General features: G+C 38.5%; 1 protein-coding gene across 3 annotated transcripts in view; it reads right to left on the reverse strand.

Annotated features, from left to right (window-relative positions):
- LOC140688427 (teneurin-2-like) overlaps positions 1-23,374 on the reverse strand; it is a 595,904-nt gene that overhangs the window by 165,563 nt on the left and 406,967 nt on the right. For all 3 annotated transcript variants that reach the window (XM_072947267.1, XM_072947266.1, XM_072947268.1), the window contains one exon: positions 6,546-6,821. In XM_072947267.1, the coding sequence (XP_072803368.1) occupies positions 6,546-6,821 (276 nt within the window). The remainder of the gene's footprint in view (positions 1-6,545; positions 6,822-23,374) is intronic.

The raw sequence follows: 23,374 nt of genomic DNA on the forward strand, positions 1-23,374 counted from the left end.
TTCCATCCCCTGGTTTGCACCCATTATAATTAACTTTATTAATTTCCAAATGAAACTGGTTTTCATTTGACGCAGTTTTATCAGAACCCCGTTAAACTATTTTAGAAACTTGGAAAAGCAAAATGGAACCCACTTAACGAATTAGTCAAACTCATAAAAAAAAAGAAGCCACATCGCTATGCTAAACACATGTTAAATTAAGCTAAAACTGCCAGTTTCTAGCTTTCTTTCTACCATTTTTTGGATCGCCGATTTCCCTAACGTTTGTACACAGGTCAAGGTTGGTAATTTAAATGGCTACAAAGGCTAGGGCAGTGAGAGGAGTGGCTGGAGGGAGCTCCAGTGAAGCAGACGACACGGGATCGCCTGGAGCTGTGATGGTCACTGCTTCTCTCCCAGGGTGTCCAGAGGGAAACTTGGACAAGTGTTACCAGGTCTTGTATATTGCAAAGGAGGCCAGAAATGAAAATACCTAATACAAAATCTCCCATTCTTAAAATGTCAGTTACTCATGTAAAATGTCTTAAGCACTGAACTGACCCAGTAAAATAACTCACTGGCTGGATTCGTCACCGCTGCTGTGAATGACTATTCCGAGACTCACTTCCCTCTACCTCTGACTTCTTTAACATTCCTCAAACTGTTTAGGGAAGCCTTGAAAAGACAATTTTCTAGGCAGTTCTTTAGCTAGTACTGAAGAATGCTCAACATTAAATCACCAGCAATGTTTTTACCTTTGCGTATAGACGTAGAGACAGAATACATACACATTTGCAAATTCTGTTTTATTTACAAATCTGTCGTTTGAAATTTTCTCCTTCTACTTGCGTATCCCACTTTCGGAATGGGTAACTGAAATGTCTCGTTGGCTCTCACACACACTTCTCAACCCTTCTTAGTCTGATTTAGGTTCTGAGCAATCCAATTGTCTGTAGAAAAGTTGTTCTAGCAACTTCCTTACCTTTAACATATCATCTATGTCCTTAATACTTGATTACATCTCTCCCCACTCCGTATTTAAATTTAATCTGATCCCTGACAAACGACAATTAAACTAAAAAGTGACTAAACAGTAAGCAAAAAAGTTAAGAATTTTCTGAGTCAAGAGGTTTCCAATCACGAACTGACAAAAACATCGTGCTCTCAGCCGATTACAGCCTTTGCTCTTAAAGGAAGGGAGACTACAGACATCAGAAACTCAGCAGCTTAAAACCAAACGGTTATCCACCCAGCCCAATGTCTCCCCGAAGGCTTGGAGATTACACGTGTAATAATCAGGCTGCCCTTGCCGAAAGTAAGGCTTAATGCTTCATTTTATTTATTGTATTTATTGAATGCAGCCATTGCTCGATAGCCCCTGGGAGCATTAACAAACATGAAAGAAACCACAAAGGAAAAAAAGAAATATATAAATAACGAAAAACCATGCCACTAAACTTTATAATCTGGAACATGCAGTCCTGGAAATCAGGTACATACTCTTAACTTCCTTCAGGTACTCTGTTCCACATTAAAGTTATGAAAGCATTGCTTAATTTGCCAAAAACCTGAATCGCTCAAGTCCTATATGGGTACATTTGCAAAATACCAATCCTGTTGCTTCTGCTTGTGTTTCCTGCCATGTGACAATGTGATATTCCTAAATTTGGCCTCGGCTTCTAGGCTATTATCAGCTGTATTTTAACACTGTGATGATCATATATTTAAGACTCCTCGGAATAACATTCTGTAAGATAAGCTGTCCCTATGGCTTCCAGTATCTGGACTTCCAGGGAATTGCACCACCGGAGTTATTAAAATCAAATCATCCCTGCATTTAGGAGTACATAAGACTAAGGACACGTGACATTTTGTTCGTATGTCCTTCGTTTTTTTTTCCATCCAAGATAACTCATTTCAGATTCTTTTTGATCAATGTTATTCTTTCAAATTTGCAAGTATCAAAAAAAAAAAAGATAAAGTTTAGAAACACAACTTGAAATAATGGTCGTCCAAAACGGATTAAAGTTTGGTTTTGTTCTTAAGGGTACGAGGCAATATTTACTTTAGCTTCCATGGAAGTTTTTCCCATAAAACTGGGCTGAAGAAGAAATCATATCAACATTAAACATACCAATATTACTGGATGGTATTTGTAGCTACTTTTGCTTCTATTAAGAGCAAAATTTTGAGCTCTGCTATAACTGTCTGGCGCTTATAGTAAGTTTTTATATCTGTTCCAGGAATTCTCTGTAATTTTTACATGTCCAATGCAGGTGAGGAAAGGAGTAGAGTGGATTATAAAACACAAAGTAAATTGAAGAATATAAGATATAAGAGTAATAGAGTGGGGCAGAGAAAGAAAGCCACTGGCAGGTCTTGGGCGTGTTTACTTATAGAGCACTCCATGCAAAATTTATTCAGGCGCTGCCTTTTGAAGAGAACAAAGAAAGACTGAAGAGACTCACCTCCTAAGACAAACGAACGCAATATGTTGGCAGTAACAATCTACAGACATTGTCCCTGGCACCAAGGGAAATCCTCCCTTTCCACCTGAGTTCATGCCTCGAGTCTCTCTATTAACATGTGGCGAATACCTGGGTGTGCTCACATTCTCCCGAGGAGACAGGAACACGGCAGGACTTATCCAAGAGGACACACAATCTAACAGCCTCTGGGTTCCACAAATACACTTTACACAGATCCATTATGTGCCGAGAGCCAGCCTGCTTTATAAATGCATTTTGTGAAATGTAATGGAATTAACCTAACATTGATAGTTTCAACCTCAAAGTACATTATGAGAATTATAAATTTCCCAATTGACAACAGATGAAAATGAACGTTGTCCTTGTTTACTTTGGGTGGAAACAAACAGAGGAAGGGAAGGACACTTTCCTTCAAGCTTTATTCAAGGCCAGATTTAGTTTTCTGTAATTTCTGGCTCCCTACCCCATAGTCAAACTTACTTTCTTTCTTTTTTTTCTATGAGTTCTTTCTGGATTTCCAATAAAATATCTGAAAGTAGAATTTTGCTGGAGAAAAAAAAAAACAAAAAAACCTCAAGGATATTTTTAACTCCCCAAGGTGAAGAAACTGCCTAAGGGAGTCAAAAGTACATAGACCAGATTTTTTACAGTGTGTGCTATTCTGCATTTTTAAGGAGGCAATTAGTTATTCTTGTATATTAGTGACTGCCCCATTTTCTCCATAACTCAGGTGATAAAAAGGGCCTCGGAGAGGACATATTTCAAGTGGGACATTTATTACCCTAAAAAGGAATGATTCTAATTTAAAGTCACTGGGAAAGCCCTTTCTATGAACACAGTCAAATTTCACAGCTGCAAAAATCTGGCCTCACTGTTCATGCTCCGTCTCACTGCCATTTCTAACTAAGCCATCGTTAGCTTCAGCAGTTAAAGGACCTGGTAAACTAACCTGAACATGAGGCTGTTGTCTCTTTAAAGCAATCCAAGCCAGTGCAATATTAATTTGGTGGCCATAGAGGGAGTGTAAGATGCAGAGCTGTGACTGGTGATAACACTGAAGTATCTGCACTGGGGAATGAAAAAAAAAAAGGCAGGAGAAATTCATCCATGTGTTCAGAGTGACGCGACTTTCAAGTTACCGGCTCCTAGGAGGTCATTTTTGTCATGGCAGCAAGTACAAAGAACTGTTGGCAGTCAGGGATTTTTATTACATGTCTTTGAAGGTTGGATACATGTTCTAGGCTATAGAAAGCGAAGCTGATGTTTGAGACCTGCCTTGGCTTGCCACCTCTGGTTATTAGCAAAATGACAACAGGAATTTTTTAAGAGCCATTTTAAATAAGCACTGTGAAAATCTGTATACCCCAAGACTTTGCCATAAAAATGAAATAAGAATATATACGATCCAAAGAAAAGACTCATTCTGTAGCCACGTATCCTTAAAATCTAAAATGGAACTGTGGCCTTCTTTCCCAAAGTATAGATTCTCATTACTTCCTCTTCAAGAGAGGCATACCTAAAAGGTTATTGATTTGGTTCTGAAGGACAGGGTGTTTATTACGGAGGAAGCCGTGGCAGGGTACAAGTGTGAGAAATTAATGATGGCTTTGTGAGTGTCCATGCTGTGGTGTGGAACCAGTGGGGCAACTGTCAATCTATATGATAATACATTCCCAAACTTCATAAAATCAGTGATGTGAAAACGCATTGATTTTTTGTGTGTGTGAGCCAAACAGAATTTGTCAAAAAGAAAGAGCAAGAAGTTGACTGAAGTTAACACCTCAGCCCACAGAATAGCTCACACTTCACTTTTTACTTGGTTAAAGGGTTTATGATGTGGTGTGTAAAATTCCCGATTTTTATTTCTGGCCCCCAATGAGAACAGAACATGCATTATGCACATCTTTGAGGATATGTGAAATACTGAAAAGAAGTTTTAAAAAGAGAAAAGGGAACCCATTCTCTCTGCACATTTTACAGTAACCATCTATCACCTAAGCTTGAACTCTGGCTTCAGAACTTCATGATCTGCCGGACGCAGGAAAAAAAGAGCTGCTTAGTGATTCTAAGTCCATTTTCTATATGCGATTCCGACTGTATTATTACTAGCATTACGGGGGTGGGGATTGCGACATTGTATCTATTTCCTGTCAGGACACAGGGATTTGTATAGACACTCCCAAGGTGAAAACTGTTCAAATATAATATTTCACATAATAAACATCATAAAATAAATAAATATATAAAAATAAATAAAATAAAATTTTAATTTAATATTGAAAATAAAATGAATAAAATAAAATAAAAAATTAAAAAAATAAAAAGAGAGGCTACTGTTGGTCTACCAAATATAACGTTACTTATAAAATACTTTCATCCCTAACAGTTGTAGGTAAATTTTAGGCAAGCATTTTTGCTTCCTTTGCTTCACTGGAAACCTCCCCTTATAGTTGAGTTTTTAAGATGCATATAACTTCAAAAAGAGAGAGGTAAAAATTCTATAGGTATGTACAAGTAATCCATTATAGGTGGATCCCATGAGACCAGTGGGAATACCAACCAGGGAACATTTGCTAAAATACCTTGTTTAAAATGTGCCAAACGTTCTTGGATTACAAGTGATTTTATTTACTAGGCAATCAAACTGCCTCCATTTAAATAGTCTGACACACACGGAAGCTGAAAACGTACCTCAGTAAATGGATTCAATGTATGCCTTTATGAAAACTTCTAAAAGTAATTTCCTATCAAACAAGCACCTTTAGCATGTTGAATATGCCAAGTGTCAGAATTTTGTTAAAATTCAAAAGGAGTCAAGTGCAGATTTTTCCTTGAGAGTTCACCTTGATTAGCTACATGAACAGAGGCAGCAGTAAGACACATCCCCTTGTCCCCACTGCAGAATAGATTATTTCAGAATTAAACATACATTTAAATGCAACATAGTGACATCTTTTTGAATATACACAACTTACCCAGGAAACGATATATGTTCAACATGGTTTTGAGATTAAATGATACTTAGCTACGTTTCTGCATTCACAACAAGCTGTCTGCCTGCAAATTTCTTTTTCTTTCTTTCTTTCTTTCTTTTTTTTTTTTATGCAAGAAAACACTTAAAGCTGCTCTAGTCGAGGTTTAAGACATTTTATGGAAACATTCTTAACTGATCTATTTGTAAACATTTTAATGGGAATTCTTTTAGCCAACACACAAGATAGTCATAACAAACCACACAGCATTTGATGTTTCCTTCATAAATCAACTGTACCGAATGCAATTTATCTTTTAAAAAATGTTTTGGACGAAACAGAGTTCTGAGTCGCTAAGAAATCCACAAAATAAGCACCTTATCTCTTTAATGACTTGCTTGGGCTTCCCTATGTTTACTGCTTAATGATCGGAAGCATTTAATTTTCAAAGTTTCATTAAAATCCATCTCGAAAGCTGATGGATAAGGAGGAGTGATTTGCGAGAGAAGATGTGGGGAGACATTAACCTACATAGGGACCAAGGAGAAAAGTAAGCATAGGAGAATTTTTTTTTGAAGACAAGTCCCTTCCTATTTGTCATTATTAAACTCCAGAGCATCTGTTCCAAGTCTGATCTTCAATACGGATATGAGGCATTGCCGCCTGGAAATGAAAGTCTAAGATAAGCTAGGATTCTTAAGAGATCTTCAAGGGAAAAAATAAGCCAGGTTACCATTTCCTGGGAAGAGGAAATCAATACAAAGACCTAGAAACTTGTGGAGAGAGGACATTTTCTAGGTACAGGTCATAGTTTATCAAGCTGCCTCTTCTGCCGTGTAATTTACTTGCTAATAAGACCAACAGACTCTGCCTGAACAGTGTGTGTCATCATCAAAACGCGATTTTAAAATTCCTTCCTCATTTCTCGTGTGTTCGAGGCTTGCCGGTTTCTTCCCCCTGGCTCAGCGTGGGCCGACAAGGTCGATTTAAAAGAAAATGGATGGTTTCATACGCCTATTTAAAAAAAAAAAAAGCCAAAAAACAGCCCCAGCCCCACATTGTGCAGCACCCAGAACATCAAAAAATATTTAAGAAGCAGGCCTACCGTTCTCATCATCTGACTTATTTTCGTTGTCAGAATCGGTCAGGGTAAGGGCTGAGTTTTCACGACTGGACAGGCCGGAACTGCGCCTGGACTTTATCCCTCTCCCCCACAATCTGATGGCATGCTCTGGCGACATCCCTCCCTCCGTATCGGAGTCGGCGTCAGACCCTGTGCTCAGAGCGTAGCCCTGGTGAAGGATCCCCATGTCGGAACAGTAGCCGCTTCGGTGCGGGGAGGGCTCACAGATTCCCAGTTCCGCAAGGGTGAAGTTAGTTCCTAGGGTGACAGCGACAAAGAGACCGATTAAGACTTGTGAAATGCTTTCAGAGTTAAAATTCATTCTTACCAAGAGTGGACAGACAATCTTTCCATTCCACAAATACACCAGACTTGCCATGGTCTACAGGAATGGGTCTTGGGCAAGACGATCTAGGATAATGAGGTATTTTTAAGGACAACAGTAACTCAGAAGTAAACATCTAAGGTTAATTTTAATCCAAGGACAGAATGCTAAGATTTTTATTTCAGAAATTTTAAAGCATTTACTGTTGTCTAGGTATCGCCATGCAGCTAAAAAAAAGAAAAAAAAAACCCACTGGATTTATAAGAAGACCTAATATATACCAAACATTGACTTTGCTCCAGGCATCTCTGATTTTGCAATTTTTATCTTACGTTAAAAACATTTTGCAATGGCTTGATGATGATGATGATGATGATGATATTACTACAATCATTTTGTAAATAAGGAAACTGAGGAACAGAGAATTTAAGCGACTTACCCAAGGTCACACATCTAGATTGTAGCAAAACCTGGATCTGATCCTTGAGCAGTCTGTCTTCATGTCAAGGAAGCTTAATCCTCCAATACATGGGAGTGGTGGCCAAGGGACCTGGGTCCCTGGTCCTAGCTTCTCATTGTGGCAAGTCTCTTAACTCCTCGAGCCCCAATTTTCTCTTCTGTAAAATCTGGGTATTAATCTTTTAAGTTGCTCTCAGATCACTGTGTGTTTTATATGTGATAATATATACACCCGTGTATGTGTGTGTGTGTGTGTTTTCAAGTGAGTATATGTGTTACTTAAGTCAGCATCCTAGGGGTAAAGAGTCAGTCCATTTGCTTTTAAATGCTATCAAATGATTTCTTTTTGCTAAAACAACTTAAAACCACAAGTAGGCTTTCCCACTTAACGTGAATGTGTACACACGTGGGGGGCCCAGGGGTGAGCCCGTGGGAGCAGGACAGAACAGGCATGTATTGAGCACATCTACGTTACCATGTGTTGGGCAGGGGGTCATATACTCTAGAGGCTTTATCTCGTTTAAATCTCACACTAGTGCAGCAGTGGGGATGTTAACACTTCTCAGAAAGGCTGAATATTCTCTCCAAGGCCACACCTGGGCAAGCGGCAGACACAGGAGTCACCTCCACATCTGCCGACCCCAAGCCTGTGCTCTCTCTACAAGGTCAATTTGGTTTCAGTCACAGATCAGCCTGGCAGCAGTTCTGCACAGTGAAAGGCTCGCTCTACTCAGGTGCTTTAACATTCTGCTTCTTAAAAAGACACTTTAAGGTTTCCATGCGAGTGAGATGTCATCATGGGGTCCACTGTATTCATTGTAAATCTGATGGTTTTTTATTTCCTTGTTTTTATCCAGTTTATAGACAATGAAAAAAATGCAGTGAAGAAATGCATTTTCATGGTATAAGTGAAGAAAATCTTCTCAATCACACCAAGCCATGGGTTTACACATTCTCTCTACATTGCTACTTCAGGGCCACTCATGTCTCCAAGGTCACGATATAACTTAACACCATGATAGCTCACATACATGACGTCATTTCTCAGCTTTTATTTTTAAAAAAGCACCAACAACTGTTTATATTAACCTAGTATGAGTTAATTTGTAACAGACACACGTAGTTTTTATTCTGAGGTTTTCCTTTCCTTTCTTCACTGCACATAAATCTTCCACGGCCTTAGTTCCCCGTGTAAATGGAATCAAACACAATTCTATACATAATTGTCTCCGTAGAGGGAAACCTATTCATTAGAGCCAACCCAAGCAAAAATGTCTGTGGGCACGGGGTGAGGTACTACTGCATGGGCAGGGAAGAGGGGAAGTCCTCACCACCATCAGCACAGTTCTGAGTGTTCGTCCCCTGGGCACAGCTTGGCACACCATCTGAAATGCTCTCCCCAGGGCCTTCTGTCCCTGTCTGCATCCTTGGCGATAAGGTACTGTCTCCCAACTGGACACACAAATGTCTCTTTCGGTTGCAGTTGTCCATAAAACTAAAGTTACTGAGTTCGTATGGATCTGATATTACAACACTTTTCTCCCTGTTGCTGCTTTTCTCATTCCTAAGTAGCTGGAAAAGGTCATTTCCTGTGCGCATTCTCCCATCTTGTCTTGAGAGCCCAGGTTCGTTCTGGACAGGCGTGAACCACATCGCTTCCTTTTCCTCCAGTCAGCAAAAACAATCCCAGTGAAAACACACCTGTTTTGATTCCACCTGTGGGACTTTTTAGCTGTATGATTCCATTTGAAATGGAGTGTGTGCATGTGCATGAAGGCAGCTTTCCTGAAGGTCTTCTCATATCTCATTATCTGGAACGAGCTTCAAAGGCTTCCTCAGGAAAAGAGACGGCTATGTGAGCAAAGGGAGCCTCAGTTCTCTGAGAAGCCTGTGTGCTCTTCCATCTGGGCACTAGAAGGAGCAGGCAGGAAGCCTGGGGCCTGGGAAGCCATGGAATCAACACAGTGCCCTCCTCTGCTTATATGATTTACTTGATGACAAGACATTAAAATCATTTTCTGTTGAGACAAACTTGAACTCTTCATAAAGCACTTAAAATTGGCATGAATCTCCAAAATACCCACAATGTTAGAAAAGAAAAAAAAGGGGGGTCCTTCAAGAGTTTCGGCTTCAAGCTGACAACCCAAAGCCACAAACCAGCAGCATCATAAACAACACTGAAGGTACTGTACCGAATTCACCAGAACAAGTTAAAAAGTTCACATTGGCTTAGAGAGAGGCAGGTTTTCCTCTAAAAACAGAATTGTTTCTTCAAAAATATGACCTTCTAAACTTCTCAGCGTCATCTCCCAGTAGGACCACACTCCCCCAATGCTGTCCGATGTCTCCAATTCCCGGTTTGGTACCTTTTGGTCCTCAACTCACTCAGAGGCTAGAAACCTCATTCTAAGGACTTGGGTCAGATTCTGGAACAAGCCTTGCCCAAGTCTGCTGGCTTCCTGTTGGAAGCTGGAGAGCCATATGTGCAATAGAAAGGAAAAACTGGTCTACCGCTTATTAAATCACTCAGCACATATTTATTGTTCCTAGTGCTGTGCTAGGCATCGGGGATACAGCTGTGAGCAGCAAGAAAATACAGTCCATGACATTTACAGTCTGACCAGGAAAGGGGCATTAATCAAAGAATCACATAAGAAAGGTGCAATCTACACGAATCTACATAAATTCTATGTAGAAAAAAGAGAGGGAGCCATGAAAGATCGTACAGTGGTCCAGCCCTTCATCCTTTCACAGCGTGCCCACCGGAGGTTCATCCAATGGTAGACTCAAAGGAGTGCGAGTTTACTCCACGGTGAAGTTATCATGCCCCGCTTCAGTTTCCCAAACATTCCCCTCTGTGAGTTTATTTCAAACATGTTTCACATATTTTGTCTGACGGCACAGAGCCCTCATGTGATATACCATTCTGCTTAGCATGTCAGTAATATGGGGGAATTTTAATACTATGTCAGCTTATTGTTTGACACTTATATTGCTCATTGACAGGAGACAGATTTTGCTGTAATTCATCTTGTGTAATTATGCCTTTATTAAGCTCCATGGCAGCTTTGACTAAAAGAGAGAAGCTTAGTCATTGTGCAATTCTCCAGGCTAAGGTTTCCAATGGAAAGCAGTCACCATTTCACTGCTTCTTTACCGTCTTACAGAAAGATAAAAAGAGGCACGCTATTTCAGTATTCACGGAACACGTGTTTATCCTCTATCTGCCTCCAGCCTCCCTGACATCACTAGTTTAAGTGGGTGTGGACGACAGCTCTCCTTTCCTCAGGTGTGTATTTTATGGTTGTGACCTCTACACTGCTTAGTGTTGCCCCACATTACATTACCAAGGCCAGAGTCATTACTTTCACAGATAAATGATTATTCAAAAATCTGTGGTATTTACATCATGGAATTTCAGTGTAATTTAAGGTGTTGGGAGAGAACGTCAGTGTCTAAAATCTGTTAGGTAATCGGGATAGCGAAACATAAGTCTTTAAAAATTAACTCTATCCTTAAGTTTCTTTTTCTTTATCTTCTTTTTATTTTTTTTTTAATCATAACCTCAGGATATGACCCGGATCCTTCCCAAAATATTTTTAGAGAGACATCTTACGATAGATACCAAGTCATTCTTTGACCAACAAATTTTATCTGGGGACACAATTCTAAGGAAGAATATGTCAGCGCACCATGATCTTGGCTTTATTTTCTAAGTTTTCACTAACTTTTCCCACTTTGAAATAACCTTTAACTGGGAAAAGCACATATGTCGCTAAGTTAGAATTATCATGTCATGGTAATACCAGCGAATACAAATAGCACTGGAAATGTCAGCGTTGGAACAGATTTTCTACTATGAGGGCAGGAAGATAAAAGTGAGCTGTAGTAACAGAGGAGTATGATGTAGACAACTTTTATCATCTAAACGTTTACCGTGTGAGTCCCCTGAGCATAAGAGAAGACGCTTTACACAGGGAAGCAAAAATTGCTATAACATGAAAATAGTCAGCAGTCATCACTTACAAAACTAACCCCCACCTACCCTACCCACTTAATACTAGTATCTCTTCTTATATCAACCATATCAACGTTAATGTTCTCAATTAGTTGCTGATAACAGAAATTTGGCTGGTGCCAATCTGAGGTTAAACTGTAAAACTTGTGATTAGATGCAGATTTCCATGAAGTCAATCAAAGTGAGGCTGAAAAACACTAGGATCACAATCAAGTCAACAAAATAACCAAGATCTAACAGAATTAGGCTGTTAACAAGAGAAAACAGAAGTGAGTGTTGGCGTGATGATGGCTTCTGCAAAATATGATGAACTTCTGGTTCTAGACCAAGATGAAATTTCTCACTTCTCTACTCCTCCCACTAAGATACAGCTATAATCCCTGAACGGTACATGCAAAAACTACTTAAAACAAGTGTAAAAGGGGCTGAGAAGAAGACAGATCTACTAGAACCTGGGACCTGAAGAAAAACATAGCAGTGAGTTCCCTGGGTTTTCTTTTTGCCTTTTTGATATATATATTCCCATGCAGGGTGCTGGAGATATCTGCAAATTGGAAACATCAATGGGGGCAGATCAAATAAACCTAAAGTGAAGTCTACTGCAATGAGGGGTCCTTCTGCAGCTCCACAAACATACCAGGGTGGAATCAAACTGTATTCAATATCTTGCAGTAACCTATAATGAAAAAGAATATGGAAACAAATATATGTATGTATATGTATGACTGAACTATTATGCTGTACACCAGAAATTGACACAACATTGTAAACTGACTATACTTCAATTAAAAAAAGAAAAGAGAAAGAAGATAGAGTGGTGAGCTGGAACTTTCATTGTCGCCCAGTGGTAACCGGCTTTCCCTGGTTTCCCTACAAAGGTGTCCTTGGAAGCCCTAAGGAACTCTAGATTTTCATCTCCTCACAGTGGTAATGAGGTGCTCCTCCCTCTCCCTGCTGGTGTCAGAGGAGGATAAATGTCAAGTCCCCTCTCAGCAACACAGGGGGACTCATAGGTAACTGTCAGGAGGTGACCCCCTCCCTCTCAACCAGGCTGGTGTCTGCAGGGTCCTAGTCGGGAGTCTGAAAACCCAGCTCTGCCCAGTAAAAGGAGGCACCTCTCTCCATCCACCCCACTTCCCTCCTCCACAGAGGAGGCCAGGAGAGGAACCCAAACTGTCACCTCCACCTGGCAGTCAGGTCACAGGGTCCCACTTTTCCCACTGGCTTGGTGTCAGAGGAGGAGGCTGAAACAGAAGATTTAAATATGATGCAGACTTTCAAACCAGAACACTTCAAATAGCCAGGATACAATTAAAAAAAACAACAACCCACTCATCCTACCAAGAACCAGGGAAATCTCAACTTGAATGAGGAAAGGTAATTATTTAAATAACAGGTTAATGAGAGGCCCTTAGGAAAATTAATGAATCCATCAAATAGTTTTTGCAAAATGTGACCCTCTGTGATCATGCATGCTGCAAAAAGTGACTCTGAACGAAAGACGTAATATCCTGCAGTCATACAACCGTGCTATAAAATGTATACTACACCCCGTATGAGTTGCTATCCTTTATCCTTCTGAATAATTATAGCAGTTAGGATAATAAATTGTATTCAACATAACATAAAATGTAATCTTGATAATCAGTTTTATTTTCTCAAGATAAAAGTTGCAATAAGTTACTTTTACTATTTAATATGAAATACTGTTTCTTTTTAAACACTGATCCCTTTTTTAAGTGGCCTTTCTCTGGGATCATTTTTCCTAAGACAAAGAGAATCTCTTGTAAATAAACACGGGGCACTTTTCTTGGGCAAATGTTAGACTCTCCATTTTAAAGCCCCGAATGAATACTGACTCCAAATTTTTCTAGCAGATATGTAAGGAAAAAATATAAATTACAATGTTACAGTTCTTTTTATCACAGAAAGTGAAGTAATTTAATCGGATGTCATAAGAGTTTGCAAAATAGAAAGTTATCAAGGAAAAATAAGACAATTATGAGACAAAACATAACTTTTCATTTCTGTTTGAATAATCAAGACATATCACCAAACTGTTACCTTATATTTAATGTCAATACCTTATATTTACATTTTGAGCCCTTAAAGATATGTACGTATAAGCTACAGAAAACAATCAGTCCAAAGCTGTTACCAACATTATCTATTATTTTCATACACATCTAAAATCTACAGATTTGTATATGCAATGGTAACAGTTTTGAAAGCCACTAAAGGAACACCTTATGAATTCTAATGTTTCATGCTTGTGTATACTAAAATTCTTCACCTGAACTCTCTCTTAATGCCCTTCTAAAGTTCACCTGCTTTTACTAAACATTCAGATATTTTCCCAAATGTTGACAAAACTGTTCACAGAAAATCCTGTGGCTTAAAACTACAGAGTAGGTATACATGTATTATTATTCATAAAAATAGAAGTCAAATATTTACATTTCAAAAATACACTTTAAGAATTGCAATTTTCTTTTGTGTCTAGTAACCTCAAATGTTCTTTTTTTGATATTTCTAAACGTGCAGATTAATTATCTTCGCCTCTGTCTGAATCACAATGCATCCAATTTGTAACCAGAATCATTCCAATGTAAATAAACACTTTCCAAATCAAGGAAACACCAAAAAGGCTAGTGAAGACAGGAGAGTTTCCAACATCTGAGGTTTCTCTGTAAGCTCAAAGCCAAAGGTGAATGTGGCATTCTCCTCTGATGCGGTATTTTTACATTCTAACCTGAACAAAGCCCGATTTGGAAAACCCAAAAGCGGCCACAACAAAAGGTTCTGCTGGACGACTGTCAGTTCACAAACAGAAACGGAATGTCCAGTAACCTAGCTGGCTGGAGACTCTTTTCTGCTGCTGAAAATTTCAACAAGATTAAAAATCTATTCCAGTATTAAAATCTACACTAATCAGTTACTATTATCCCATGTAAGAGCATTACAAAGGCATACAGTCATCTGACCACATGAGATTCTGCTTCTCCAATTTTTTTTTTAATCAGAAAAAATAAATAAAGGACAACAGTGGGTTAGATGCAATGGTCTAGCTGTTCTGTGCTCGAGAATGTAAGATTAGCTTTTGTTTACTAAGGGTTCCTACTGTGACAGACAGTGTCCTAAGTGCTTTTATATACAGTTTTACAATTAATTACAACAGCCACCGTATAAAACAGTCACTACGTATACAGCCTAGGGTTGTTACAGTGGGAGTTCCAGTGGCTGTTTTAAAAATACCCTTGACCATGTCTTCTTAGAAGTAATTACTTCTGATGAGTCTCCATTTACTCATTTATAAAATAGACACAAAAATAGCGCCTGCCTCCCTAAGATGTTTGTGAGCACCGAATTCCCTAAGGCAGGTGAAAGTGCTGAGAACGCTGCCTGCCACAGAGTGACCACACAACAAATGTAAGTATGATGATGATCATCAGTTTACAAGTTTTTAAATTATAGGATTACTAACACTTTCCTTTTTTTTTCTTGAGTCACTTTTGAAAAATTTGGAACAATCAGTTTTTCTAGGAATATGTCTGTTTCTCCTGTGTTCTCAAGCGGATTAATGCAGTTATCCAAGTATTTTTAAGGCCCTCTAAATTTCTGCTAGGTTTGTAGAATATCGCCCTTTTAAAAAAATTTCTGACATTATTTGTGCCTTCTTTCTTTTAACTGGATTGTTCTCTGCAATGATTGAATAATTGTTTTTGTCTTTCAAAAAATAATTTTTGCTTTTCTGTTTCTTTTATCTATACAAGTTTTCTAGCTTATTAATCTCTACCTTTGTGTATACAAGTTATCTCTTTCTCTTCCCTTCTTTGAGTACATTCAGTTAACCTTTTCCATATCTTTAAAATTAGATTCTTTATGTCATTAGTGTTCGGCCATTCTTCCTTTTTACTGTAAGCATTTCAGACTGTATATTTCTCACTAAGGACCACTTTCACTGCATCTTACAAGCTCTGACTCTCAGCATTTTCACTGTTGTTTAGATCTAAATGTTTTCATATTTCTGCTGAATCTATGAAATCTCCAAATGCACTGGGACATTTCGTATACATTTCTGTTGTCGATTTCTAAATTAATTTTATTTGGCCAGAGAGCATCATTTTTATATTACTAAATTTTTAAACAACTTTGAAATCTGCACTATAACCTGCTAAATTTTTATAAGTATCCCATGTGTGTCTGAGAACAGCACATGTTCCCTAATTATTAAGTGCAAGATTCTATATATGCCACTTAAACCAAATTGTTCATCATGTGTTCAATTCTTCTAGATGGAACCAGTTTGCCATTTGCTTGTCTTATCAAGAATTGAACATATAAGATGAAATTTCCTACTCTGATGGAAGTTTCTCCCCACACGTTTCTCAATTTGCTTTATGTCTATTTAAGGCTACATTATAGGTACATATAGGCTTAGAATTATTACAGTTTTCTGATGGGTTGCACATTTTATCACTAATGTGCAGTAACTATCTCTAATAAATACTTTTGAGATAATATCTAGTTTTTAATACTAATTATATTTTATGAAGAATTTGTCCATTTCTTCTAAATTGTCAGAACCCTTGAATGTGTATAGGATATGTATAAAAATATTCCTTCTTTTATTCCTGATTTGCAGTATTTGTGTCTTTTCTCTCTTTTTCTTGGTCATTCTAGCTGTGGGTTTATAAATTTTTATCAGTTTTTCTAGAGACCTGCTTTTTGGCTCTGATATTTTCATTTATTATTAATTTTCCATCTCTTTAATTTTTGCTCTTAATTATTTATTTCTACTTTCTTGGGTTTAACTTGCTTATTCTTTTCTAGGCTTTGAGGTAGAAATGCAGATCACTGATTTAAAAACAATCTTCTTTATTTCTCAAATCCACAAACCTATCAGCTTTCCCTCTTTACCTACAATGCACAAATCTGGACATGTTGTATATTCATTATCATTCAATTTCAAATACTTTCTAATTTCTCTTGTACTTCTTTGATGCATGGGTTCCTGAGAAGTGTGTAATTTTATTTCCACATGTTTGGGACTTGTCCAGATTTTTTTTTATTGTTAATCATATTTCACTTAAGCACCCCAGAGACGGAGAACACATTCTCTAGGATTCCCTCTTGAAATTACCTTAGACTTACTGTGTAGCCAGAATATAGTACATGCTGCTGAATGTTCCACTGAAAACTAGAATGTATCCTGAAGTCATACGTGCTGTTCTACAAATGTCTGTTACGTCACGATGATTAACACTGCTGTTCTCTACACCCTCACTGGCATTTTTGTCTACTTGTTCTATCAGTTAGTGAGGAAAGGGTTACATCTGTAACTAATTACGTGTTTTTTTTTTCTTTCTTCCTTTACTTCTGTCAATTTTTCTCCTCCCCACCCCCAGCTTTCTCTTCCCTTTCTTCCTTCTTTGCCCCCTTTCTTTGGCCTATTTTTGAAACCATGTCATTAGACACACACAATTTTGTATCACCAAGGGGAACTGACTCTTTTGTCAACTTCAAATATCCATCTTTTCTCTCTGGTAATATTCCTGGTCTCAAATCCTATTTTGCCTGATACAAAAGGTTCAACTTTCTTCAAGTTTACTGTAAACTGTAAACGTATGTCTATTTTCATTCCTTTACGTTCAACTGTTCTGGGTCTTTGTACGTAAAATATGTCTCTTGTAGACAGCATATATTTGGGACTTGCTATTGAAATAATCTGACAGTCTGTTCCTTGTAACTGGTGTGACAGCCCATTTATATTAGTGGAATTACTGATATGGCTGGATGTAAGTTCACCACTTTGTTGTCTTTTCCTGCCTGTCCCTTTCCTCCTATTCTCCTTTTCTACCTTCACTCAGGTTAACAATTTTTAAAATTCCATTTTAATTTTTCTCTTGGCTTGTTAGCTCCCTCTTCACATAATTTTTTCGTGGTTGCTCTGGGGATTACAATATGTTACGTTAACATCAGTCTACTGAGTGTTCTAATCTACCTGATCCATGCTGTTCCTCCAATTTCTGTGTATTCATGATTTCTTTATTCTAAAAAAAATTCTTGGCCACTGCCTCTTCAGTATTTACTCACTTCCATACTTTTTATTGCCTTCACTAATTAAACTAAGACTATCCTCTCCTAATGTCTGTTATATGTTTAATATCTTTTCTTTCTGTGCTGTCTCTTGTTAATTTCTCCTGGCCATTTTTTTTCTTTTCAGTTGACTAATTCCCTTTTGAATTGTGCCTGAGCTCAGATTTACTGTATCTACTAAGCTTTTTCATTTTAACCGTTATGGATTTCATTTATACAATTTATACAGCATTTTAAGTGTTGCTGTTCAGTTTTTCCATTATAGTCTTACTTGCTAATTTGCATATTCTACATCACTGGAAGCATGTATCTGGCAAATTCTAACGTTTTAGGACTTTAAAAATCAAAATTGGTTTTTTGTTGATTTGCTCACTCTTAATTATAAACACTTGTTTTCTTACATATTTAATTCGATTTAATTCTAGCTGGCATTGGTTTAATTTTTAAAAATCACAAGGGCCTAAACTGAGGATTCTTGCCTCCTGAAAAATGTGTTTTTCTTTCCAGGCCATGGGGTACTATTAACTGCATGTCTCTTTTCAAGTTTCCAGCGTAATGTAAGAATCTCAACTTCATGGCCTCTGTCCTGCACCAAGTCCAAGGTCCAAGGTCCAATCTCCCAACCGCAGCTCGAGAGCAACCATTGCTCTCACTGAAGACTACTGTGAGCTTGCAATTATCTTCAGATTTCTGACGTCAACTACTTTTTAATTCTTGTTTTGTTTTGTTTTAGCTGCTTGAGATTTCTCTTACTCTGAGGACTATCTTGTTGTTTTGATCAAACGCTAGTTAATATTTCTATCAATTTTCTCACCTGTAAAATGGAGGATATTAGAGCAGTGCTTGCCTCTTGTGGTCACTATGTCGATGGGCAAATATATATATGTATATATTTTTATAACATTGTGGAACAGAGTAAGAAATCAATAAACATTAGGTATTATTATGACTGTTACTATTATGTTACCAGTAAGTGTAAACCTACAAAACAATGGGTGTGATTCCATTTTCGAAATTTTTTCTACCACTATACAAGTGAAACACTTTTGTCCAGCAAAGCTATGTATATTTAGATATATTGAATGTTTATTCCATTGTATAACAGAATATGCTGCTTTCTCAAAGCAAAGCAAAATACAAAGAATATTGATATGTCAGAAGGGAAAGCTAGCAATATGAACTGAAATTTTGACGAAGGCATACGACATTTGCATTCTCAGCACTCCTGGAGGTCCCTGTCTCCATCACGCCCTTGATGTTTTGAAAACATTTTGACTTTCCCATCACTGAAGAATTATTCTAGATTCAAGAGTTAATTAACTCATCTGCAGTCTGACATCTAGTGAGATGGATAGATCACAGTCTATCAGCAGGTGAATACATGTATAGCGGATATTTTGCTTCAGTGACTAATCAGAGTCTACATTGTAACCACAAATATTTGGTGACCCGGGGGGGGGGATGTTAATGATACATTCTTGTCTGTAAATCAGTTCCCTTAAATCTTACCTACTTTGTCACCAATTACCGTTAGGATTTAGATACTTGTCTAAAACGATGTGACGCATCCAGCCACCGGAGTTTCTGTGTGCCTGTTAGCATCCGTTAAACGGGGAGGGGATAATTGAAACTGAGTCAAGAGTTTTCCTTTCCTTCCTTTCCTACCTTGCTTCCTGCGTTCCAAACACATGTCGTAGGTTACAAATACATGTAAAGCTTTAATTACGTTTAGCATCCGGCAGCTGTTGACTTACAGAGAGTTGTTGAGTCACATGAATTCAAAGTCAAAATGAAATTCAGGAATAGAAGGCAGAAGCTTGCCCAAAGGGGTAAAAAAAAATCTTATGTCATCATCACAGCTGAAATACTCCACCATCAGCACCATTCTGTTCATGGTGTGAGCGATGCTGTAAGTTACCAGTTTCAACAACACCAGAGACTATCACCGCTAAAATACATATTCCCAAAGCAGTTAGCGCCATCAACCAAAGGGTCTTACAAGTATTACTTTCAACAAGTGATGGGTGCGTTCACCTCAGTGGAGACCACGGCTTCACAGAGATTTCAGTATCTGGACGCATGACTTTTTAAAAGCAAGATCGTCACACTATCCATTCGAAACTGTCACCACAGCGAGATGTGTTAAGTCATTTAATTCAGACCCTGCATACTTTTAGAAGAAGTGAGTCTCCTAAGAAACTGCACAGAAGAGCTACAAGCCTTCAACCCTGGCCACCATTTGCAACATAATACAATTTTATGAGGAGAGGACGGTCAGAAATAATAGTCCTGGTCTCAACAGAAAGAGAGCTCAAAATCCAAATGTTCAGTTACAAAAGCACAATTAGAAAAATATAATGAGTGCTATGTGTGGTTTACCGATACATATACACTAACGGGATAAATTTGAACTGGAAAAAATATGCACCACATCCTTAATAGCCATCATTTCTGGAGATGCAGAGAGAAGAAAGCAATGGCGTTGGGGTCATGGGGATGATAACGTTTCAAATTTGACAAAATAGTAACACTTGTTAATTAGAAATTATGAGTACTCTGTACTTTACTCTTTGTACTTTTCTGTGAATCAAAGGGTTTTTTCCCTTAAAATTAAAATAATTTAAAAAATAGACACCTTGGACCAGTCTACCTCCACTCCCTAATTTAGAATATTCACAGTATCACACTTCTTTCTATTGTCAAGTCATTCAAAATGCTCATGTTTTGATTTTCAAAACATGCTTCAAAACATATTTTTGATTTTGAAATTTCAAAAAATTTCATTTTCCTTCTGAGTTAAAAGAAATGCCTCCAGTGGCATGCTGTTTTAAGTTCCAGTCAATAAGAAACATACTTATGAAGCAAAAGTAAGTGCAATCAATGAATAAATAAACTATGTTACATTCAGACAATGGATTATAATTCAGCATTAAAAAGAAATGACCTATAAAGCCAGGAAAAGACAGAGAGGAACCTTAAATGCACATTACTAAGTGAAAGAAGCCAACCTGAAAAGGATATGCACTGTATGATTCCAACTATGTGATATTCTGGAAAAGGTAAAACCATGGAGACAGTAAAAAGGCCAGTGGTTGCCAGGGGCTGGGCAGAGGGAGATGAGTAGGCTGAGCACGGAGGCTTTTGGGGCAGTGAAAATACTCTGTATGACTCTACAATGACAGAGACAAATCCACAGGCACACAGCATCAAGAGTGAACCATGAGCCTATTGGCCATTTGTGTGTCTTCATTGGAGAATTGCTAGTTTAGGTCTTCTGCCCATTTTTGGATTGGGTTGTTTGTTTTTTTTGCTATTTAGTAGTATGAGCTGTTTATATATTCTGGAAATTAAACCTTTGTCAGTCGCATCATTTGCAAATGTTTTCTCCCATTCTGTAGGTTGTTGTTTTATTTTACTTACGGTTTCCTTTGCTGTGTGAAAGCTTATATATTTAATTAGGTCCTATTTGTTTATTTTCGCTCTTATTTCTATTGTCTGGGTAGACTGCCCTAGGAGAACACTGCTAAGATTTATGTCAGAGAATGTTTTGCCTATGTTTTCTTCTAGGAGTTTATTGTGTCTTAAATTTAAGTCTTTAAGCCATTTTGAGTTTACTTTTGCGTAAGGTGTCAGGGAGTGTTCTAACTTCATTGATTTACATGCTGCTGTCCAGTTTTCCCAACTGTATTTACTATCTTATAATACCTTTAATGAAAAAGAATATGAAAATGGATATATGCATGACTGGGACGTTGTGCTGTATACCAGAAATTGACACATTGTAACTGACTATACTTCAATTAAAAAAAAAAAGAGTGAACCATAATGTAAACAATAGACCTTAGGTAATTACGATGTACCAATGTAGATTCATCAGTTGTAACAAATGTGTGTCATTCTGATGGGGACGTTGATAATGTGGGAGGATATGCATGTGTGGGGAAGTGGGGGGGGCATATGGGAAATACCTGTACTTTCAATTTTGCTGTGAACCTTAAAGTGCCTTAAAAATTATCCTTAATTTAAAAATAAAAAGTAAACACAACCAAATCATTACATGACAGACATACTGCCGGGACAGCCTTGTCCTTTTCTCCCTAGAAGAACAACTCTGTATTCCCTGTGGTTAATGGTACTTCACAAGCAAGCAACTGGAGTTTGAATCTCTGCTCCGCCACTTCCGGTTTGATCACAGGTAAGTTAATCAACCCTAGAATTACAGTCTCACTTACAAAACAGGTTTGATCATAGGTACGCTCATAAAACACTTAGCAGTGTAGCTGGAGCAGAGGAAGTACTGAAGAAAATGTTTTTAAAAATGCTATAAAGTAGTAGAAACAGCAGCAGAGATTTTTTTCAGGTCCTCACTCTTGGAATCTACATTTGTTCATCACAGATACTGCTACCTCATCAGCCCACACCACAGTGCACGGTGGGCAGTATCAAGGCAGAAGGACTGCTGCTCCCATGCTGAGTACATGGGAGAGACATACACCTAAGAGAATGGGACTGCGGGCAAGCAGAACAAAGGTGAAGAGTCCATTCATTCATTCATTTCCCCATTCATTCATTCATTCATTCGATCAATATTTATCAAGTGCTTACTAAGTGCTCAGTCTTATTCTCAGGGTTTGGGATATATCCACAAACAGAAGAGATAAAGACCTCTGTTCTCCTAGAGCTTGTATTTTGGCTGGGGGAGACAGACAAGAAAATGCCAACATAATGACTAAGTTCTAGGATCTTCAAAGGTGATAAGTGCTATGAAAAGAAAAAAAGACCGTCGTGAAAGCCATGTGTGAGTATTTTGGATAATTTGATGTGAGAAGGTCTCATTGGGAAGATGGCATTTAAACAAGGGCTGCAAAGAGTTGAGTCAGCCTTTCTGGTACCTGGGGCCAGGAGCAACTCTCAGTGCAAAGCTCCCAGGCAGGAGCACACCCGGCATGTTCTAGAACAGCAAGGAGGACTGCATGGCTGGAATGAAGTGAACAAAGGTCACTTCAGAGGTAAGAGAAGGGGTCAGAGGGTTAATGAGGGCTGGACCCTGAAGGGCTCAGGGGGGTGATTTTAAGGAGACTGGTTTTCAGAGTGAAATTGAAAGTTACTGCATTGTGTCTGGGGAGAGGAGCCACATCCCCTAATTTACATTTTTTTTAAAGATTGCATAACTGTGTTAGAAGATGAGGCAGCGTCCAGGATCGCTCAGAATGCAGGTGTAACAGATGATCGCAGCCCATCCCGGACAGGAGCAGTGGAGCAGTGGGCAGAGTGGGATTTCCTGATGACTTGCACGGAGGCGTGGTCGAAAGAAAGAAATCGGAAGTGACATCAGTGCTTTCAAACTCAAAAGTAGGAGGGGGAAGGTTGCAAGAAGAATGAGGGTGTGTGTGTGTGTATGTGTGTGCACGTGCACACAGATGATAGGGATTTCAGTCTTAGATATCTGAGTTTTAAAATGTGTGTAAGACAGACAAATGGAGATGCTGAGTAGGTCAATGGATACAGAAGCAACAGGTCTGATAGAAGCCACGGAGATTTGGGAGTCACTGGCGTATAGATGCTATTTCATGTCCTGGAGCTGAACAAGGTCACCAGTGTGGAATAACTGTAGACAGAAAAAAGAACATCAGTGACTGAGTGCTGAGTTGCTTTTATATTCAGATGTTTGGGCAATGAGGAAGAATCAGCAAAGGAGTGTGAAAAAGAGCCATCCTTGCAGGAGCAGAGATGCCCCCAGCTTGGGCTGGAGGAGAACTTAACTGAAAAAATAGTGCATCAAAGAAGAGGGAGTGACCAACTGCTGCAAATGTTGCTGGCGGGTCATGAAGGTGAGACTGGGGAACTGACCATCACCATGTAGCCACGTGGCCATCGCTGGCGATCTTGGCAAGAGCGGTTACGTGGAGG

The sequence above is a fragment of the Vicugna pacos genome, chromosome 22 (assembly GCF_048564905.1).
Source record: "Vicugna pacos chromosome 22, VicPac4, whole genome shotgun sequence".
Taxonomy (NCBI): Eukaryota; Metazoa; Chordata; class Mammalia; order Artiodactyla; family Camelidae; genus Vicugna; species Vicugna pacos.